The sequence below is a fragment of the Musa acuminata genome, chromosome BXJ3-8 (assembly GCF_036884655.1).
Source record: "Musa acuminata AAA Group cultivar baxijiao chromosome BXJ3-8, Cavendish_Baxijiao_AAA, whole genome shotgun sequence".
In the NCBI taxonomy this organism is placed as follows: Eukaryota; Viridiplantae; Streptophyta; class Magnoliopsida; order Zingiberales; family Musaceae; genus Musa; species Musa acuminata.
The window spans coordinates 5,032,501-5,052,305 of NC_088356.1; the positions used below are offsets into that span (position 1 = coordinate 5,032,501).

At 41.0% G+C, this 19,805-nt stretch overlaps 5 protein-coding genes and 1 pseudogene across 8 annotated transcripts in view; 4 read left to right on the forward strand and 2 right to left on the reverse strand.

The window, feature by feature from the left end:
• Window positions 1-5,234, forward strand: part of LOC135644676 (endonuclease 4-like) — a 5,388-nt gene extending 154 nt beyond the window's left edge. For 2 of the 4 annotated variants that reach the window (XM_065162470.1, XM_065162469.1), the window contains exons 2-10: window positions 489-604; window positions 702-882; window positions 1,078-1,185; window positions 1,281-1,336; window positions 2,378-2,461; window positions 2,791-2,883; window positions 3,355-3,422; window positions 3,675-3,748; window positions 4,592-5,234. In XM_065162470.1, the coding sequence (XP_065018542.1) occupies window positions 489-604; window positions 702-882; window positions 1,078-1,185; window positions 1,281-1,336; window positions 2,378-2,461; window positions 2,791-2,883; window positions 3,355-3,422; window positions 3,675-3,748; window positions 4,592-4,722 (911 nt within the window). In that variant the 3' untranslated portion in view covers window positions 4,723-5,234. Of the gene's footprint in view, window positions 1-488; window positions 605-701; window positions 883-1,077; window positions 1,186-1,280; window positions 1,337-2,377; window positions 2,462-2,790; window positions 2,884-3,354; window positions 3,423-3,674; window positions 3,749-4,581 lie in introns of all 4 variants that reach the window. The other 2 variants (XM_065162471.1, XM_065162472.1) reach the window with 2 other exon arrangements.
• A 166-nt stretch (window positions 5,235-5,400) lies between these two features.
• Window positions 5,401-7,156, forward strand: LOC103994297 (endonuclease 1-like). Its single transcript, XM_065162473.1, has 9 exons — window positions 5,401-5,563; window positions 5,686-5,866; window positions 5,941-6,030; window positions 6,101-6,156; window positions 6,244-6,327; window positions 6,424-6,507; window positions 6,595-6,659; window positions 6,744-6,817; window positions 6,897-7,156. Exons 1-9 carry the CDS (start codon window positions 5,450-5,452, stop codon window positions 7,019-7,021), a joined length of 873 nt encoding a protein of 290 aa, XP_065018545.1. The 5' UTR covers window positions 5,401-5,449; the 3' UTR covers window positions 7,022-7,156.
• Window positions 7,157-7,445: 289 nt separating this feature from the next.
• On the forward strand, window positions 7,446-11,610 carry LOC135644431 (3',5'-bisphosphate nucleotidase AHL-like). The gene is made up of 4 exons (XM_065161978.1): window positions 7,446-7,828; window positions 9,289-9,973; window positions 10,718-11,047; window positions 11,246-11,610. Exons 1-3 carry the CDS (start codon window positions 7,525-7,527, stop codon window positions 11,019-11,021), a joined length of 1,293 nt encoding a protein of 430 aa, XP_065018050.1. The 5' UTR covers window positions 7,446-7,524; the 3' UTR covers window positions 11,022-11,047; window positions 11,246-11,610.
• A 431-nt stretch (window positions 11,611-12,041) lies between these two features.
• Window positions 12,042-17,152, forward strand: LOC135644436 (protein MAEA homolog). The gene is made up of 7 exons (XM_065161989.1): window positions 12,042-12,543; window positions 12,622-12,819; window positions 14,035-14,157; window positions 15,066-15,251; window positions 16,310-16,443; window positions 16,591-16,777; window positions 16,860-17,152. Exons 1-7 carry the CDS (start codon window positions 12,181-12,183, stop codon window positions 16,959-16,961), a joined length of 1,293 nt encoding a protein of 430 aa, XP_065018061.1. The 5' UTR covers window positions 12,042-12,180; the 3' UTR covers window positions 16,962-17,152.
• A 361-nt stretch (window positions 17,153-17,513) lies between these two features.
• On the reverse strand, window positions 17,514-18,609 carry LOC135645380 (uncharacterized). The gene has a single exon (XM_065163699.1). The coding sequence runs from the start codon at window positions 18,607-18,609 to the stop codon at window positions 18,112-18,114; it is 498 nt and encodes a 165-aa protein (XP_065019771.1). The 3' UTR covers window positions 17,514-18,111.
• Window positions 18,610-18,632: 23 nt separating this feature from the next.
• LOC135645379 (uncharacterized) lies at window positions 18,633-19,482 on the reverse strand (annotated as a pseudogene).
• Between the last annotated feature and the right edge of the window lie 323 nt (window positions 19,483-19,805).

Genomic DNA, 19,805 nt, shown 5'->3' on the forward strand with positions numbered 1-19,805 from the left:
TTTCAAGGGATCGTTGCTTAAAATCGAAGAGTGCTTGATCGCACAATCTTTGATGGAAGAATTTCTTTCACGATTTCTTCTCTGGTCACTTGAGTGCAATCTGATTACAGATGGCAGTTCGATTTCTTTCTGAATTTTCCAATTCATAACGTGAAAGATACTTGTCGAAGTTTGAAGCGAACGAACCCTAGATTTTAGGACACATCTTAATTTCATGACGGGTAGTTATAATTATGCTCGATTGAAGTGCTGAATTTGCATAAGATTCATAAGTATTTGGAGAGATTATAGGGTGTCTTGATGCCCCTTGGCCTAAAAATTCTCTTTTTTTCTACGTAATTACTCGTATATGTAAGTTTGCCTGTAAGGATGCTTGTTTGGTGTTAACTTCAATTGACAATTGACGAGTTGCTTCATTTTATCAAAATCATGTTGATTTTTCCTTTTTGGGATGTTTGTTGTCGATGATTTTGTATTTTGGTTAACAGGGATGTTTAAGTCAAATGCACCCTTGATTTGGAGGTTGTTGATTCTTCTGCAATTTCTTCCTGGAGTTCTATCTTGGGGAAAGGAAGGGCATTATGCCACCTGTAAAATTGCAGAGGTATTCCAAGTGACTAGGACAATCTGTTTCGGTGAACCACGAAACATTATCTAACATGGGACTGACTTTGCCAAAAGTGCATTAATTTGGTTTACAGGGTCTTCTAACTCAAGAAGCTATTACAGCTGTGAAGATGTTGCTTCCGGACTATGCCAATGGCGATTTGGCTTCTCTTTGCTCTTGGGCGGATGAAATCCGCCACAATCCCAGGTGGCGGTGGACTGGCCCCTTGCACTATATTGATACTCCTGATTTCAAGTGCAACTATGACTACTGTCGTAAGCATCCTGATGTTTGTAATTTATAAGATTACTTTCCTTGGGAGTTAAGTTTACAATGGGAACATCATATACTGATTGTCTAGTAACTGCAAGTTCTGGACCATAATGTTTATGCATCAACTAGATTATTTGTGATCACCTTAACTTGAATTTCTACACACATAACAGTCTGAATAAATCACTTTGTTGCAGGTGACTGCCATGATTTTGCCAGAAGGAAAGATAGATGTGCTGCTGGGGCAATCTACAACTATTCCACACAGCTGTCATATTATGGGCTTCCCACTTCGGAACAGAAATGTAAGGCAAATTTCTAGTGACAAGTTGCATTCTGTTCTCACTAAACATGGTCCTGTGGTATGAATAAGATAGACAACTTCTGTTGCTCATTGCAGACAATTTAACGGAGGCTCTTTTGTTCTTATCACATTTTATCGGGGACATTCATCAGGTCTGCTCTCTTCCATAGGCCTGAATCCTGATAACACGTTCAAATTTGGATCGTCAAATGAATTTAATTAATCAAAGTGTCATGACATTTAGTGCTAATCCTTGCATAAGCAGAAAGCAATACGTTGCATTTAATATACACAGTTCCACTATAATTTCAAAAGAGAAAAACATAGTACCAGATTCGATACTTTATCTGGATTTTTCATAAGTAGACCAGTTCTGGGAGTAGAATTTTTATGCATAACATATGCAACAACCTTCGGAAAGAGGATAAAACCTTTTGATGTTTATTAAGCTTGTGCGGTAAGTGTAGCTTGTAGTAATTGTTCCCAAAATGTTTTGTTTCAAATCTATATAATAAGAAATGACTGTAATTATTTCTTTTCATCAAGTTGACTGGTACATTAAAGCCATTGAACTGAATACAAATGCAGAAGTTGCAGTAAATCACATCTAATTTTAATAGGCAACAAATTTTCTGCAAAGTTGATTCATTACAATTTCTGCCCTGTAGAATCAATGACCATAAAGAGATTACAATCATGCATTGAGCATATATTTTGAAAGAAATTTGATCCAGGCTCAACATGGTACCCCAAATATACCATTTCTTAGTTGTGTTTCCTGTCCCTCAAGCTTTTGTCTTCTCAATCTTGAGTACATGGTGGTCTCTTTTTCACAACCTCCAGATTTGAGAACTCAAAGTACATCACAACTTATACATATGGATAGGTTTATTCCTATATAATATTATGGGCAGTTTAATCTTTAATTATTATTCAGAAGTACTATAGCTGCATCCCACCAACTTGATAGGATTGGCGCAGCTCCTAGAGCAATTTGCTTAAGGCATGATCTTAAATAAACAAGCTATTTATTATCTAAAGTTAAATTAATGTAATGGTCTAAATAGCTCTCATCTAAATCTTTGTGTTTCTTTTTTTTTAAGTTAGATGTAATTTATTTGGAAGTATCATTTCTTAAGTAAGAAAACTTATGGAGAATACTGTTTTGTTGTGCATTTTGGCTTTTTTTGTAGCCATTGCATGTTGGCTTCACTGGAGATGCTGGTGGGAACACCATAACAGTTCGCTGGTACAGGCGGAAAACCAATTTACACCATGTAAGTCTGCAGAACTATTTTGTAGTTTATGTGTAAATATTTTATTTCTACTTGAGCAGCAATGTGGCTGTTCCCTTGCATATGTTCTGAACTATAGGCATGTATTTCTGCTAATCTTGTCATGAAACTCAAGTTACATCAGGTAAAAAATGAAAAAAATTTCTTATTTAAAAATTTATCTCACTGCCAGTGTCAAGCAAAACTTCCCATGCTTGATTGAATATGTTTGTAGGTGTTCTTACATTCTCTAAGATACACCAAATATGTCTTCTTTGTTGGCAACATTTCCTTTCATCAATTTCAGAAATAAGCGGCTACCTATCTTCCAGGTGTGGGATAATATGATCATCGAGTCTGCCCTGAAGAAGTTCTACAATTTGAACCTTGCAGTGTTGGTGGAGACCCTTCGAACAAATATTTTGGTAGGTTACTCATATTTGTCATTATATTTTGAAAGTGAAAGGTCAGATACTGCATCATAACTTGATTTTGAGATGCCTGTAGAATAACTAGTGTCATCTGATCCTCTTGAATAGGAAATTCTACTATTATCAATCCTTGGAGTGTTACAGAAAATCCTTCTTGAGCATTCTTATGAACATTCTCAAAATGTATTTATATCTGAAAAAGGGATTTCATTTTGTTTTCAAGCACCCAATCTCTCTTGTGTAATTTTAAATTTGTTATAGCATTTTTCTGGAACAAACTACTTATGCATATGGAGGTTGTCATGTTTCACTGATTTTATGAATTATTGTACAATTAAGTTCTCAACTAGATAATCTCACATTTATAATTGTAAAATTATGACTCACATATGTAATCTAATAGCATAAACTGATTCAACTTTTAAATATTTTGTACATGTACTTGGTATGCCCCATCATCTTCAGGAAGACTGGTCGGCTGACATTCCATCATGGGAAGTGTGTGAATCAAATCAGACTGTTTGTCCAAACTTGTAAGCATATACCTATAGTGCTGTTGCAATGGAAACTTACTTTTTGGTACATGATTTTCATTTTATTTTTTATTTTTCACTGCATTAAGAACTTGCTTCTTGAGTTAAGCATTCTGTTGAACCTGTCCTTGTTCATTGCGCTGATTGTATGATTAAATATATTGGTCTATAGTGATTGCAACTTTTCCAATAGGAACAGGAGCTATGGTAAATCATATGCTTACTTTTTCTAGTTGTATTTACAATTTTCAGGCATGCTTCAGAGAGCATCCGCCTAGCATGCAAATTTGCTTACCGGAACGCAACACCAGGAAGCACTCTAGGAGGTAATTCGAAAAGACTCTTATGAAGCAAGGTTCGCAATACCGTACCGTACCGGTATTTTGACCTGGGCTCGGTATCGGTACGGTACGGTGTACCCCTACTGTAGCACTGTAGCAGTGCTACAGTAGGGTACTGCTACAGTGCGGCCCGGTACCGGGCGGTCCGCATACCGTTGGCCTATCGGACCGGTACGTACCGCCCATACCGGGCGGTACGATTCGGTATGGCTGACACTGTTATGAAGTTACAATAAGGATCTTGAGTTTATCCAAATGGCTTTATCTTGTAGTATAATTCAGAAGATTGTTTTCTTTGCTAAGATCTTTCATCCATAACCAACGGAACTTCTGTGTGTCATTTAATGTGTTTTTCTTTTGATGCAAAAGACAAAATATTATCAATGCCTTTTTAGGAAGGAGTGCTTCTGAGAAGACAAGTTATGATAAAGAAAAATCTCTGAGATCACAATCTTCTAACCCTAGCTGAGACACTTGCTTATTTCGTAAAAGATTGTTAAGTTTTCAAGGTTCAGGTTCGGGGATGTATTATCCCTAGCTAACCCTAGCTGACACCTTTGCAAGTGACATGGACTAGGATGGCTTGGTACATAATCTTGTGCATCAAATGCTTGTTCACTGTAAGCCTGATGATTTTGATTTAGCAATATTTTGAGATCAATCATTGTTTGTTTAACTCCTGATGTGCAGCAGATATGCTTAACACACCACCATATTTTATTCCTTTACTGAATAGACTGGAACTTCAGTTTAATGTTTATCATTTTACATGATCATGAATAAACATTTATGTAATGTTTACATTTACATTTATATAGATCCATGCAGATGAATACTTCCTCACACGTCTGCCGATTGTGGAGAAAAGACTAGCCCAAGGTGGGGTCCGTTTAGCTGCAGTCCTCAACCGCATCTTCGTTCCTGTTCAACCCTCTCGTCTGAGAAGTGATAGCAGATAGATGGGTGGATTATGAAAGGCGTATAATTTAAAGAAAGCTCTGGTGCATTAATTTTATATGGTGGTTCACGGAAGCTATGAACTGGGACCATCTAGAGCACAAATTGGCCATTGTATCTCTGAAATCCTAGAGCACAAATTGACCATTGTATCTTGCTGAAATCGATAGCAATCCTCGGCCAAACTTGCCACCTAGGCTACCTACCCTGATCACGTCACCTTTACCTCATGCTTTGCATGTACTCACAACTACTACCCTCTTCATCTCTTATTATATTCCTCTTATAAGGAAATTAATGCTGAACCAATTACTTTCTTTATCGATTAACTTGTTGTAAAATATAACTTGCTTTATTCATCTGTACTGATGTGGTATCCATTTCAATAAAAGTACTGATGTGGTATCCATTTCAATAAAAGTTCTGTAAGTTGTTGTAAAATGTAACCTGATTTATTCATCTGTACTGATATGGTATCTCCATTTCAATAAAAGTTCTGTAAGATGCCTTCTCATGGTGGTGTTCACTATAAATTGCTTCCACTAGAAACTATATTTTTCATGTCAAACTTGAGGCTCCTGGGCAGAGTTAGGCAAGAGTCTGGGAATGGAAACATGAAGCTTGCACTCAAAGGACACCTGGGAATATGGTGTCATTCCCTGCCTTTAAGATTGCTTGTGGTTATTGATCTGAAACGCTTCCCTCTGGTTACAGCAAGAAGTGAATTCAATGGGGAGGTTCTCGTTCTTTCAAGCTGTGATGTGTTTGATAGTACTTTATGCAGTGCCAGTAGCTCAATCATGGAGCAAGGAGGGCCATATACTGACCTGCAGAATTGCTCAGGTAAACTCTTGATACTGCTGTAGATTTCTGGTTTCTGAAAGATAGAGCCACTTCAAACAGTGAATTATAGGATTGGTCATAATAGCCTTTGGGTAACTCCTTTCAAGCGCATCTTTTGACAGGAACTGTTCCAACCGGAGGCAGCGGAAGCCGTCAAAAGCCTTCTGCCGAACTACGCCAATGGTGACCTCTCGTCACTCTGCTCGTGGCCTGACGAGGTTCGGCGCTGGCCCAACTACCAGTCGATGAGCTCCCTCCACTTCGTCAACACACCTGATCAAGCCTGCACCTTCGATTACTCGAGTAAGATCCTGGCCTTCGGCCTATCAGTGAGAAGGCAGCAGAGAACTCTCATCTTTGTTTCACTTTGTCTACAGGGGACTGCAAAAAAGATGAGTGCGTTGTCGGTGCCATCAAAAAGTTCACTTTGCAGCTGCTGCACTACTATGTAAGGGCGGCATATCCTTGTAAGGAAGCCGCTGTTTCTTTTTGGTTCTGTGGATTATAATCCTGTCTAATGTAGTTAGTTGTCTGCAGACAACATGACTGAAGCTTTGTTGTTCTTGTCCCATTTCATGGGAGACATCCATCAGGCATGAGAAAGCTCCCTGCACTCCCTGTTGGAATCTGATTCACTTACTCCTCCGTGACTGCTGACTTGTATTTGATTCTTCATGCAGCCCATGCACGTAGGATTCACCAGCGATAAGGGCGGCAACTTCATACAAGTGCTCTGGTTCAAGCACAAGACTAGCCTGCATCGTGTAAGAATCTAGCTGATTAGACAGTGCACAAGCTTACAGCCACATCGTGGCAGATATGATCAATGCCTTGTGTTTTGTTTGACATGAATGGATTAGGTATGGGACAGAGAGATACTTCGCGAGGCTCTGGCTGGAAAGGGCATGGCTGCTTTCCAAGAATACCTTCACGAAACCTTTAAGGTGAGTGGTTCCTCTCTGCACACAAGCTTCAATCTAACAAGCAAAGAAGAAAATATAACCTCTTATGTTTTACATGCATCTGCTTAGGAGGAATGGAAAAGTGAGAATTCATCATGGACCGACTGTCCCGATCTCGTCTCATGCCCGAAAAAGTAAGAAAACAAAGAATAATATGCTTTGATCTGAGTTCAAACACTGGACAAATCTCCCAGACCAAGTGTCTTTTATGTTGACAGGTATGCTGCAGAAAGCATACGCTTGGCATGCGAGCAGGGCTACAATAGAGTCCAAGAAGGGATGAATTTAGCTGGTACGTGCAACTTCACATGAAACAACTTAGCAACCAAAGAATTTTGAGTAAAAGTATCAGTGTTTGGTACTGTTCACAGATGACTACTTCGATTCAACGATGCCCATTGTGGCCGAGAGGATTGCACAAGGAGGAGTCAGGTTGGCCATGACTCTGAACAGGGTATTCGGGGAGCACAATCAAGCAATACCATCACCCTTTTAGAAGTTTATGCTACCAGCTTACCATGGGATGAAATAAGTAGTTCTTTCTAGTTTTCCAATGTCTTTCCTTTTCTCTCAGAAAATTATATTGCATATAATTGGAGCAGAAATAAAATTGAGAGATTCAATTGCCTAATTCTCTCTCAGTAAATAGTCAACCTTTTCTGACACCTTCAGCATCCCAAAATCCCATATATATATATATATATATATAATAAATAAATATAATGGCAGATATATACATATGTGTGAAAAATCATTAACTGAGTATTTATTATATATAATTTTGGGAAGCATTAAATAGAAAGAAAGACATGGTGGGGACGACGATGGACCCCGCAGGGGGGGTGCGAACGGTTTCGGTACGTACTCCGCGCTGCCAAATATAACGCAGAGGTCGAAGCGTTCACCGTCCATGTGAGGAGCGCATCTCATGCTTCCTCCGCGAAGCAAGGAAGGACAGCGCGCGAGACTCACGAGAGATGGCTAGGTTTTGCCCCATTGATGCCGCCCACGCCATCCCCTTCGAGATCCAAGGACCGTAGGCAGCGGCGCCGACCGAGGTCTCGGCCTGTCGGTGGAAACGTCTCCTCCCCACAGACAGACAGACAGACACACACACACACACACCCCTCCCTTGTCGGGTCGCGCGGAATGGAAGAAGGCGCGCGCGCGAGGGAGCTCGATGTGGCGGTGAGGGTGGTCCAGATGGCGTGCTCCTTGTGCCAGAGGGTGCAGAGCGGGCTGGTGGGTCGGAATAGGGAGCAGATCAAGGTTAAGGAGGATGATTCCCCGGTCACCGTTGCAGGTCCGTAACGCTGCCCTTGTTCCCTTCCTATGCGATTTCTCAGGTTCACACGCGTTATTGTGTCGATGTGCTGGTTTCTTGAAATTGGGAATATGTGACCCAATTAGTCTTCTTGATGAGTTTCTTGGTAGATTGTCGATCAGGGGGTGAAAAGTTTGGCTCTTTTTGATGTTCTTGTGTTCTTGTTTACGGTACTGCGATGTCAATTCCTTGCTCGTAGATGGAAACTGTGTTTGTTATCAGTTTAACAGGTCATCTTTGTAGTAATCCGTATTTAAGGATTGGGGTACTGCCTCATTTTTTCTTTACATTCGATGTCAGTTCTAATAAATGGAACAGTAAAGCCACTGAATGGAAAAAAGTAGTGCATTTTGCTTGCTATTTGTCGGAGGTGCTTCGTTGCTTTTTTCGAATCAAATTTAGGACCTTTAACTTGTAGCAACTAAAATGAGCGGAAGTATTTGAAGCTCCTGCATTGACATAAAAAATGTCTCGAGAATGGAGTTGGGCAAGAAGTTTTGGTGAAGGAACCAAGATAATTAAGAGGCTTTTGTTGTTCTTCTTCAATACTGACTAGAGGGTTGTGATGGAAGAGGGGCGTGAAGTTGTGTACTAGTCATGTCATCTTGGAACTTGAAACCACATAAATCTTCTGAAATTGTATGAAGATCGACCTCATAGAATTGATAGGATTGGCTGGTTTGAGGTATGGTCGACCCCATTCAAGGGGCGCTCCTCATCCAAGGTTCGCCATAACCAGAAAAACCTAAGTTTTCACAAAAACTCCATGCAGAGAAAAGGACCAGCAAGAGACTGATCCACCATATATGAAGCTTCCATGAGGTTGAAAATTTTCCAAGAAAACCAATTAATAAATACTTTTCTTCTCCAAGGAATCTTTTAGGGATTGAGTCTACACAGTATGATCATTCCTGCAGAACAGGGAAATCTGGGCTGCTTCTTTTCATGCAATTAGCTCAATGGGAAATTCTTATTTTTTTGTTACAAATGGGGAGCACTTTGACATTGTTGTTATAACAAGGACCATTGTTGATAAATAAGCTTGTCTATCCTTTGTTATGGGTATTGTAACCACAACTCTAGAAACTATTCCTTTAATTTCCTGAATTGTAAAATTAATTCTGACAACCTGTCTGGATTTGTCATTTTCTCAGGAATGTCTTGAGATAAGGATTCTATCAGCCAACTGTAAAATTAACCTTGATAAATAAGCTTGTTTATCCTTTGTTATGGGTACTGTAACCACAACTCCAGAAACTATTCCTTTAATTTCCTGAATTGTAAAATTAATTCTGACAACCTGTCTGGATTTGTCATTTTCTCAGGAATGTCTTGAGATAGGATTGTATCAGCTGACTGTAATTAATTTTAGTATTTCCCTATCTGGTATATACCAATTTATCTTAATTTTTAACTTTGTGGTTTCATTTTGATGGCAGATTGGGGCGTTCAAGCAGTAGTTAGTTTGCTTCTTTCAGAATGTTTTGGCGGTGAAAATGTATCAATTCTTGCAGAGGAAGATGCCCATACACTGTCAAGAAAGGATGCCACAACCTTGCTGGAATCTGTGATTAGTACTGTAAATGAATGCCTGAGCGAAGCTCCTAAATATGGATTAAAATGCCCTCTAAAACATTTGGGGGCTCAGGAAATTCTTGATGCTATTAACAGCTGTAACTCTTCTGGAGGTTCCAAGGGAAGATTTTGGGTCCTTGACCCTGTGGATGGCACACTTGGTTTTGTACGTGGAGACCAATATGCTGTTGCTCTTGCATTGATAGAGGACGGAGAAGTTATCCTTGGTGTTCTTGGTTGTCCTAACTACCCGATGAAGAAGGAGTGGCTCAACTATCATCAACGCTACTATAGACTGATGACTACGATGTCTCCTCCGTCTGGATCCTGGCATAAAGGCTGTGTAATGTATGCTTGCAAAGGTAGTGGTGAAGCTTGGATGCAACCACTGGTTCATGACTTTGGGGAGTATGACCAGCAGAGTTCTGCAAGGATGATTCGTGTATCATCCATTTCTGATCCTGCTTTTGCAACTTTCTGCGAACCAGTCGAGAAGGCCAACTCAAGCCACTCCTTTACAGCTGGTTTGGCTCACAATGTTGGCCTAAGGTAATTTCTGGAAAATATTTTTAATTTACTCATGCTAACCTTCCATAGTTTCTAACAAGGTTTGAAGTCTCAGCCCAACACTAGTTTTGACTCATTATGGGACCATTGTGGCATCGATATACCGACCAGTACATTGACATGTACCATCTGATATTGCTGAAAAAAATGACTGGCACCAAGACATATGGTCTAGTACCAGTTCTTGGTTTCTTCTGCATCGATAATTAAGCTCAATGCATTTGGTTTTGCTACGTGGCCCTCCTTTTTACCCACTGCACACAAATTGATTTTTCTCTAACGAAATCTTACCACTCAAATAAATGAGATGGATGTATACTTTTCAAGCACCTCCGAGAAACTCAATGCCATTTGTGTTGCTCCTTTTTCAAAGCATGATTTTTAATTTTGATGTGTACTACCTAGTATGGGTGGTACATACTGGTTCGAGAGCCTCTCGGCACGTGGACTGCTCGCTACTGGGTGGTACCAAAATTTTGACCCGAAGTTTTTAATATCGGGCGATATGGGGCTGTATTGAGCGGTAATGGTCGATTTCGATCGTTAGTGATCTTTTAGCTATTTTAACTAAAATAGTTGAAAACACTAATACAATATGTATTAGTGTATGTACCGTACCAAACAAGACTCGGTATCGGTACAGACCAAAATTGCGAACCTTGTTTCATAGACTTCCCATTGAATCACCTTGAATTGTTACTTTTGGTTTTGTTTCTCCATGTGCAGAAAGCAGCCATTGCGAGTGCATAGTATGGTAAAATATGCTGCCATAGCTCGAGGAGATGCAGAGATCTTTATGAAGTTTGCAAGGGCTGGGTACAAGGAGAAGATCTGGGATCATGCTGCAGGGTTGGTGATCATTCAAGAGGCTGGTGGAGTGGTCACAGATGCTGGAGGGCATCCATTGGACTTCTCCAAGGGCATATATCTTGAAGGTCTGAGTCGAGGCATTATTGCTTGCTCTGGACCTTTGCTGCATGAGAAGATAATAAATGCGGTCGATGCTAGCTGGGACTCATCAAATTTATAACGATCGCATGTGATTTGTCAAGCAAGGCAAGTTTAAATGACTTTCTCACTAATGTTGCTTTTCCCTCAACAATTTGCAATGCTTTTCAAACATCGCATAATAATTCGTAGTACAATCGAGCATTGTATAATAATTCATAGCACAACCATCTTGTCTATCTTTCGATACTAGCTCTCTTGATTCTGTTCCAATCTTGATACTGACCATGCTAACTAAAGTTTCAGATTGGATAGCTTCCAATTCGGAAGCTAGGACGGATGAAAGCTACAGTTCAGAAGGAAGATCCCGAATTCCAAGATTGCTGTTTCGACTGAGCCATGCTTAAGACAAGGAGTCAATCAACTAATAACAAGGTGATCGAGGAGGAACTGTCCTGTGTTTGTGCAAAGGGATTAAAGAATTGATCTGTTGTGGGGCGTTCTCTCCGGGATCTAAGATCTAGTTGTGTGTTAGTAATGTATAAACGCAATGTAATCTAATATCTATTTTTATCTTATCAACAAAGTCGATGTTGAATATCAAGTTTTAAAATGCTGTTAAAACATCTACTACTGCCTTTAGAGCAATGGTTTTAAACATCTTTATAATTGCCCCATAAGGTGCATTTATTTTCTTGTTCTTTGGGATTCATGGAATGAAATCAAATTGTTTCAATAAATCTATTTCTTTGGGACTCCATAACCAACAATTAATCAACCAAATGATGGGCTGTACCAAACTTGATCAAATTTGAGAATATATATAAATGCAGCAACACTTTCATATTATAATCAAATAATAATAACACGAGAAAATGACCTAATGATTAAAAGATATAGGAGGAACGGATAAGGATAAAAAACACTTTCTAACCACATATAATAATTATTTAATTTAGGAAGGCTTAACATTACAATCGAAATTTATGTTTGTATGCAATTTTGGCAAATATTTGGAGTTTTGGTATGATGGCATAATTGTAATTTCTGCGACAAATGCCGACCTATTCTTTCACGCAAGTAGGGATCCCAAGTCTACAGAAGCCGAACAGCTGCGGATCGACGATCCAACCTCGACGGTGGATGCCATTATCCACCGCCATTAAGCCGTCGACGGCCTCGTCCTGCCCTCCGATCCATTGTCTTCTTCATTTCCTCTTTTCCCCCCTCTCGCCAGCGGCATGGACGTGGACATGGTGATCGACTCTGCTCCCAACGGCGATGCCTCCTCCGGCGCCGCATCCGCCGTCGTTCCTCCCGCCCCCACGGCCCCTGCCGCCCCTGCCGCGTCGGCGCCCCCGCCATCCACCGCCCGCTTCGCCCAGGTCTCCGAGTCTCTCAGACTGGAGCACCAGTTCGCTAGGGTCCCCTTGGAGCACCTCAAGAAGACGATACGGACCAATTACCGCCTTGCCGAGAAGGAGGTCGCCGCCGTGATCTCGAGCGTCGCCGAGGCCGCCGACCGCCACGACGCCGTGTCGAGGGACGACGCCCTGACCCAACTCAGCTCCCTCGTTTCCCGCCTCCAGGGCCTCAAGCGCAAGGTGCGTTTTTTCTTGGCAGGCTATGCGATCGATAATTCATGGTGGTTGTATTATGATGCGTTTCTTGTTTCGGCGCAGCTGGAAGAAGGGAGCAGGGCGGAGAATCTGCAGACCCAGAGGTGCCGGGCTCGGCTGGAGCATTTGGATTCGGCGGCCAATACCGATAAGTTGGCTGAATGGAAGGATGTCAGATTGAGGCGGATACTTGTTGATTATATGCTTCGTATGTCATACTATGATACTGCAAAGAATCTTGCAGAGACCAGCAAGATTCAGGTATCAAGTCGGTACTGACCATTCTATGTTAAAGAATAATCTTGTTTCTTCGTAGATACTTGTTGATTGTATGCTTTGAATGTCATACTATGATACTGCAAAGAATCTTGCAGAGACCAGCAAGATTCAGGTATCAAGTTGGTACTTACCATTCTAGGTCAAAGAATAATCTTGTTTATTGGTATTTTCATTTGTTCTACTAGTTATTAAAATTATATGGCCTCTTTCATAAACATAGGATAGGTAGTCTACTACTCTACTCCTTATATGTCATTACATGGTTAAGTTACTAGTTGAATATCTGATTATCTAATTACTTACCTTCGTCCAAACTGATCTTCGTTAATGGCTCTCTTCTCTCATCATATGCTATGTATGTCCTGCTGCCTTGGATTTTGCAAGGCTCCCTTATTAGGAGGTTATTCAGGCGTTATTCTGATTTATAGTTATTCAAGCATTGTACTGATGGTTTAATGTCAAGTGAATTCATACTAATACTATTTTAGCCTCTATTCATTCAGTACCTCTCCTTATTATATGACATTTTCAGTGTATGTTTTGGATCAATAAATTAAAGTGTAGGATACTAAGGGCAATTTAGTTTTAAGTGTTCCCTGATGGATTTCAGTGGACAAAATCATGTGGAGCTTTTTCTGCTTAAAGACATACCACAAACACCTCTAAAGTCAAAAATACTTCAAAAACGTAAGATTATTTTGACGAGGCATGAAATCAGAATACTGCATATATGACATATGTTTTGAGTTGAGCTATCCTGCATATATGATTGTTTTAAGAGTACCAATTTGCAGAAGTGAATGTCAAAGTTTCTCTTGTTGTTGAGTGTATCAGGTTTGTCATCAGATCTCTCATAAATTCTTATTTTCCATATGTAAAAAACGAATAGAGAGGTTAGTTTAGAAAGAATGGTGAGCAACACCATGTTGCTTTTTGTGTGTGTGTGTGTGTGTGTCCATGTTCAATCAGAAACTAGGATGCCTGTTGAACTCTGTAACAAGCTGTATCTTAAGTTCTTACCTTCAAACCTTAAACTTCCTTATTAAAGATTTCATGGCGGGCATGGGTGACATGTTGTTCTGCAAATTGTTGATCTTTTTTTTAATATGTTTCTTCGTGCTTTTTACATTAGCCACAATGTGTGTTGTTTTTGTGCTTCATCTTTTTCATTTTGACCTAGCTAGTCGTTTACTATAGGAACTTGTTGATATTGATGTCTTTCTTGAGGCAAAAAGAGTTATTGATTCTCTTCAGAACAAAGAGGTGGCTCCTGCTTTAGTATGGTGTGCAGAGAACAAATCCAGGTTGAAGAGGTCTAAGGTATGTTTTGACTTATGCTGTTATGTTTTTAATAATAGTTAAATAGTTGTTTGCATACACCATTCAATACTTTCAACTAAAAAGGGACAACCATTTTATGAGGGATTTCTTTGTAGAGGAGATCACAAGACCATAGTTTGACATTTAATTGGTGTATTTCTGAAATCATATCTCACAACTTCATATCTTTGCTGTTGAATGATGAGAAAATTCTGATTGTTCTATTACAAGTCTCCATGAAGTTGTCTTTTTCTAGTTAGGAATTATAGAGTTTATCTTATGGATAGGATTGTAATGTTATTCTTTTGCTACGGGTAAAGATTAACAATTTAGAAATGATGTCTCTTGTTGATTGGAACAGCTGTGGGCCTGCCTCTTGAACATCAGTTTTAATCTGGGTTGTACAATGTTACCCTTTTCATGGCAAGCTAAAACTCTTTGAAGGATCTAGCTATCGCAAAAATCACCCAGTCATGGTTCTTAAACTACCTCGGACTTGTCACTTATGCAAAACCTGCAGAGACTGCCTGCTATGTTGTTTCTTCAAATTTTCTTATATGGGCGACAGCTTATAACAAAACCTGTAGCTGTTTATTTTCTCACTTTGCCAGCCTTTTAATGGGTATTTGGAACAAATAATCATATACAATGATCATAAAGTTCATCATCTGGTATTAGGATTGTCATGTTATATCAATGGAAAAACCACACTGTCCCGCAAGGTTCATTTCTTATACTCTGGCCTTGACCAAACACTTCCCTGAACGTTTTCAGTATTTCTTTTCCTTAGATCAGTAGGTAACAGTCTGTCAGGTTATAAGGTGGGATGCCTCCATGCTGGATATCTGACATTTGTGTATGAGATCCAGAAAGCTTGGTTCACTTACATCTTGTCCTCTGAATTTCAGAGTAAACTTGAGTTTCAATTGAGGCTTCAGGAATTTATAGAGCTGGTTAGAGCTGATGAAAACTTGCGGGCCATTTCATACGCCCGAAAATATCTTGCACCTTGGGGAGCTACTTATATGAAGGAACTGCAGCGGGTTGTAGCAACCTTGGCTTTTAGGCATGATACTGAATGTACAACTTACAAGGTAAGTCAATCCTCCTCTGTTCTGCATTTGCAAAACCTTGTTTATCTGGGCCATTTCATGCTCTATGATAAGCTGCTAAAGAATGTTTATTTGTTTCCTTGTTCCAATTAGTCCTTTTTAGTTGTGGCTGTTATAACTGCATTGTCATTTATAAACTGGCCTACTTGAATAATTATCACATTTCATTTTCTATCAAATAATATTTCTCTCTGCTATTCTCAATCCATTTGTTTGGATAATCAAAGGAGAGAGTATTGTCACAATTCCTCAAGAATTTTTGAATTTTCTTTACAATTGAGCTTCTTATTATCTTTATATAAACTGGAGTACTTCGTGTTCTATAAAATGTGAAGGCACATACATCACTTTTGACAATAGGTTGGTAAATTGGACTTCTTGTTTTAGAAGTTCTTTGTGACAGAAAGTTTGAAGCATATGCCTTTGCAGGAAAGAGTTCATAATTTTAATGATGACAATAAAACAAAAAGGGAGAAAATGTTAGTTATGATTTGCAAAAAATTTAGGTTTTTGAAGCATCTTCTGGTTATGATCTGTGGTTGCTTTTGTGAAGGAAAGAGTTCACAATAAAAATAATAATAAAATAAGGGATAAAAATGCTGATTAAATCTGCAAAGGGTTTAGGTTTTTGTACCTTCTTTTGGTTAATCATTTCCCAAATTGTTAGCTGGAGGCAATAGAATTTGGAAATTGGATCAACTCAAATAAGTTTAGGTACCATAAATCAATAATTATGCTAAAGGTGCCCTCATGGTGAAACCAATGAACATTGCGGTTGTTTTTTCACTTGCCTTATTTTTGGATTGTAAAGGTTATTTTTTCACGAGTAATGACTTGAGGTGCTTGTACTGCTGGATATCCACTCCATGCAGTTATGAAATTCTTCTGTTGACTATAAGTTCCTGTGATGTTATGAACATATAGGGAAAGAGAATACCTGCCATGCTATAAACATATATGAGACTACTAATGTAGTCTGGTGGAATGTCCTTGTTGTGTAATGATCTTCTCTATTTGATGTTCTTTGCATATCTTTGTAGGTGTTATTTGAGCCAACCCAATGGGATTATCTAGTCGAGCAGTTCAAGCAGGAATTCTGTAGATTGTTTGGCATGACTAATGAACCTTTATTGAATGTCTATCTCCAAGCAGGCTTAACCGCCCTCAAGACTCCGTATCCTCAACATGTTGCATGATGAATTTATTAAGGCTCTTAAATTTTATTCACTAGCATATACTTGCTCAGTGTTGCACATGCTATCTGCAACTATGGGAGATCCATCATTCATTTCATGCCCGTTTCTTTCTTGACCTTGCTAAGACTTTGTTACAAAGAGTCTTGCAGCAAGGAAGATCCACTGTCACAAGAAGGCTTCCGCAAATTAGCAGAACCACTACCATTTTCAAAACTGCACCACTCGAAGCTAGTGTGCTACATAACTAAGGAGTTGATGGACCATGAGAACCCACCACTTGTGTTACCCAATGGGTATGTCTACAGCACTAAGGTATGAATTATTTTATGGGCTCTTTCATTGATGGAAGTTTATTTACATATTAGACTGGCTTTGACATTTGTTCATCTGGCAGGCTCTCGAAGAAATGGCCAACAAAAACGATGGCAAAATAACATGTCCAAGAACTGGTGAGGTCTGCAACTTCACTGAACTTGTAAAGGCATATATTTCATGAATCTGGCTTCCAGTAATTTCACACTGGAATCAGTAGTTTCCTGGTTACGTTGCCCTTGTAAAGATTATCAAAGTTGGTTTGCTTGTTATGGCCAACTGGCAACGTAGTGAAACTAGGTTACAACAAAACTGTGATAACATGTATGCAATTTAACATTTGTGCAATATCTACTTTACGCTACAGTTCTTTAAGATTGATTTGGGTTGCAGTAGTCTTGTAAAAGTCTGATATCGACATCTAAATTCATCGCCAGTTTCGATGATCTAGGAGATTATCAGGATGTGAATGGGTCTCCTGTATGCATTTAGTAGATAAACCATTAAAATGGGTGTTATCATCATCATTAATGGCAGATTGGTTAATTCCTGGAGTTTCCGAGGATTGCCACTTCAACTTTGCTGCAGGTTGGACAAACTTTTTCTTTTTGTTTGGGGTCTCATATATCTGTTAGATCAAGAAGCTTATTATACGTCAGGTTTCACCAGAATCAAATTTGAGATTGGATGAAGTTGGTATCACTTTTCCAATTCATCAATGATCTTTGATTATATGTTCAGCACTTGTAGCCTTAGTTGATGCACCAATGAATGAATACATCTCTCATACAAAAGAATGTGATCACTCAGAAAGGATCAAGTCATTGCACCTTCAGCTTGTGCCCATCAGCTCTAGTGCAATGTCCACAAGGGAGCCAAGGGGTGTGCCATGTCTGCTCAGACCCCACACTGCCAGAGAATATGTTGAAACATTCAATCTCTGAGACACATTGGAGCTCCTCCTCCATGCCTGGACCAGTGAAGAGTCTGTTATATTTCTCATCACAGTTCATCATCCAGATTGTGATTTCTATTGTGGACCTCCTTATTCTGGGGACCTTGGTAGATGGGTGGTTGTACTCCTCAAGTATCTGCACCAGCCTCTCTGCAAATTCCCCCTCCCTGGTGCCAAGTTGTTCAAGTTGCTTGGAGAGAGTACTCCAGCATCCCTGAACCTGAAGACTTGTGTGGCAAGACCAAGGGATACCTCCAGCAGTTTCATCTCTGCTGTATCATTGCATTTACAACCTCCATATAAGCAGCAAACCAGTGGAGCATTTTTGCCTTTTTCACATATTAATTCAATTTCTTAGATATGACATGTGTCTTGCATTTTATGTATCCTTACCATGCAAATGCCGGCGGTGACTCCTCTGAGACACAACAAATAACTCGTTCCCGACATGCTTGCACCGATTGCGAAGAATCCTCGCCGAATTTATCTGAAGCACCGGATCGGTCAACGCTTCAACCAGCCTTTCCACGGCATTCATTTCCTTCAGAATCCAGTAGCAGTTGTTCGTGCTCTCCAATGCCAGCATAGCGAGCGCCTCCCCTGCTGATTCGACCTTCACCGTGTTCTGCTGCTGCGTCAATCCTTCCCTGAAGAAGATCCACAGCAGCTCCTTGATCATCCCTCCCGTGCTGCCGATCCTCTCCCTCGCCTCCTCCTCCATCGCAGGGCTCGTCAAGGTCTCGATTCCCAGCTTCTGGAGCATCACGTGGCTCTCCGCGTACTGCAGTATCTCCCTGATGTTGCTGATGGTGAACACGATCTCCGATATCTCTAGCCGGAGCGCCTTCCCGCTCCGCCGTGTCGTGCTTGCGAGCATCTTCACCACCTGCAGCGACCTCTTCACTGCCTTGACTTGCGACTCCGTCGAGCTCTCTCTTTTCCCCAGTCTCTCCCTGCCGAGTTGCGAGCATCTTCTCCACCTGCTGCCTTGTTCTTCTTATCGGGGTCGTCCGGCCTCAGCTCGCCAAAGTTCTGCTCCACCAGCCGCATGAGCGAGAGCGAGACGCATGACGAGGCCGCGAGCAGCTACAGCCAGTAGAGGACTCGGCTGACGTTCCGCGAGAGGAAGACCCAGCCGGGGAACGGGAGGAGGGCGACGTCGGAGGTGTGCTATGTCAGCGGTGGCGGCGGCGAAGCGTCTTGCAATCGTGGGTCGTGGATCATGCGGCCGACATTGCTTGGGATTCTCGTGGTGTTGATCGAGAATGGCCGGAAGATGAACTTCAGTAACTGGAGGAGGACGCGGGAGCTGGACTTGAGAGCTCGGAAGCTCGACCGGCCGGCCTCGGCGAGGGACCAGGTGGCCTGGTGCTGCCACTCGAGCTCGTGGCTCCGGCTGAAGATGCGGGCGCCTTCGATGAGGAGGATGATGGTGATGAACCAGAAGTCCTTCCTCTCGAGCGCGATGGCAAAGCCGCCAAGGAGGACCACTGGCGGCCTTCTCAAGGACGGCGAGCCGGAAGGCGAAGAGCGTCAGCTTCTTCGCAGGCGCTTCGAACTCGCCGTGGATTTTACATGGGTCAGTTGAATCGTTGCCGTGTTCTACGCACTTTGGAGGGGTGTCATTCCCATCTCCCTGAGGCTCGAAGAACGTCGAGCCGTAATGGTCAGCGAGCTTGATGCTTGCGCCGTCGGATTGCTCCACGATTCGCAGTCGAACACGAGACTCGCCGTCCCTTGTTTGCTCCATATATAGGAAGACGACCGAGGACGAGAGCTACTTGTGTTGTTTGCAGGTCTCATTTCAGAAGAAATTAACAGGCTTTATAGGAACCGAGTTCGACGGCATGCTTGAGAGAGAGAGAGAGGGAATCTAAGAGGATGAATTGCGGCCAACTTTACGTGGGATGTCGCTGGAAACTGTGCAAACTGTCCCTCCATAAACCAAGGAGACACATGAAAAGATGGAAGGGAAGATTGAGAGAAGATGGTGTGAGAGGGAGGAGACGAACAGCCAAATGAACTTTGGAGGCAAGTTTTTGCTAGCAATGGAGGAGGAAGAGTGAAGCTTGT

Bases quoted from the DNA above. Each gene is read 5' to 3' on its own strand.
- LOC135644431 (XM_065161978.1), top strand. From the start codon at position 7,525: ATGCCGCCCACGCCATCCCCTTCGAGATCCAAGGACCGTAGGCAGCGG. The intron at 7,829-9,288 runs GTCCGTAACGCT...TTTTGATGGCAG, and splicing joins TTCCCCGGTCACCGTTGCAG to ATTGGGGCGTTCAAGCAGTA. The intron at 9,974-10,717 runs GTAATTTCTGGA...CTCCATGTGCAG, and splicing joins GCTCACAATGTTGGCCTAAG to AAAGCAGCCATTGCGAGTGC.
- LOC135644436 (XM_065161989.1), top strand. From the start codon at position 12,181: ATGGACGTGGACATGGTGATCGACTCTGCTCCCAACGGCGATGCCTCC. The intron at 14,158-15,065 runs GTATGTTTTGAC...TCTGAATTTCAG, and splicing joins CCAGGTTGAAGAGGTCTAAG to AGTAAACTTGAGTTTCAATT. The intron at 16,444-16,590 runs GTATCCTCAACA...GACCTTGCTAAG, and splicing joins TTAACCGCCCTCAAGACTCC to ACTTTGTTACAAAGAGTCTT.
- LOC135645380 (XM_065163699.1), bottom strand. From the start codon at position 18,609: ATGCTCGCAAGCACGACACGGCGGAGCGGGAAGGCGCTCCGGCTAGAG.
- LOC103994297 (XM_065162473.1), top strand. From the start codon at position 5,450: ATGGGGAGGTTCTCGTTCTTTCAAGCTGTGATGTGTTTGATAGTACTT. The intron at 6,157-6,243 runs GCATGAGAAAGC...TTCTTCATGCAG, and splicing joins TCATGGGAGACATCCATCAG to CCCATGCACGTAGGATTCAC. The intron at 6,660-6,743 runs GTAAGAAAACAA...TTATGTTGACAG, and splicing joins CTCGTCTCATGCCCGAAAAA to GTATGCTGCAGAAAGCATAC.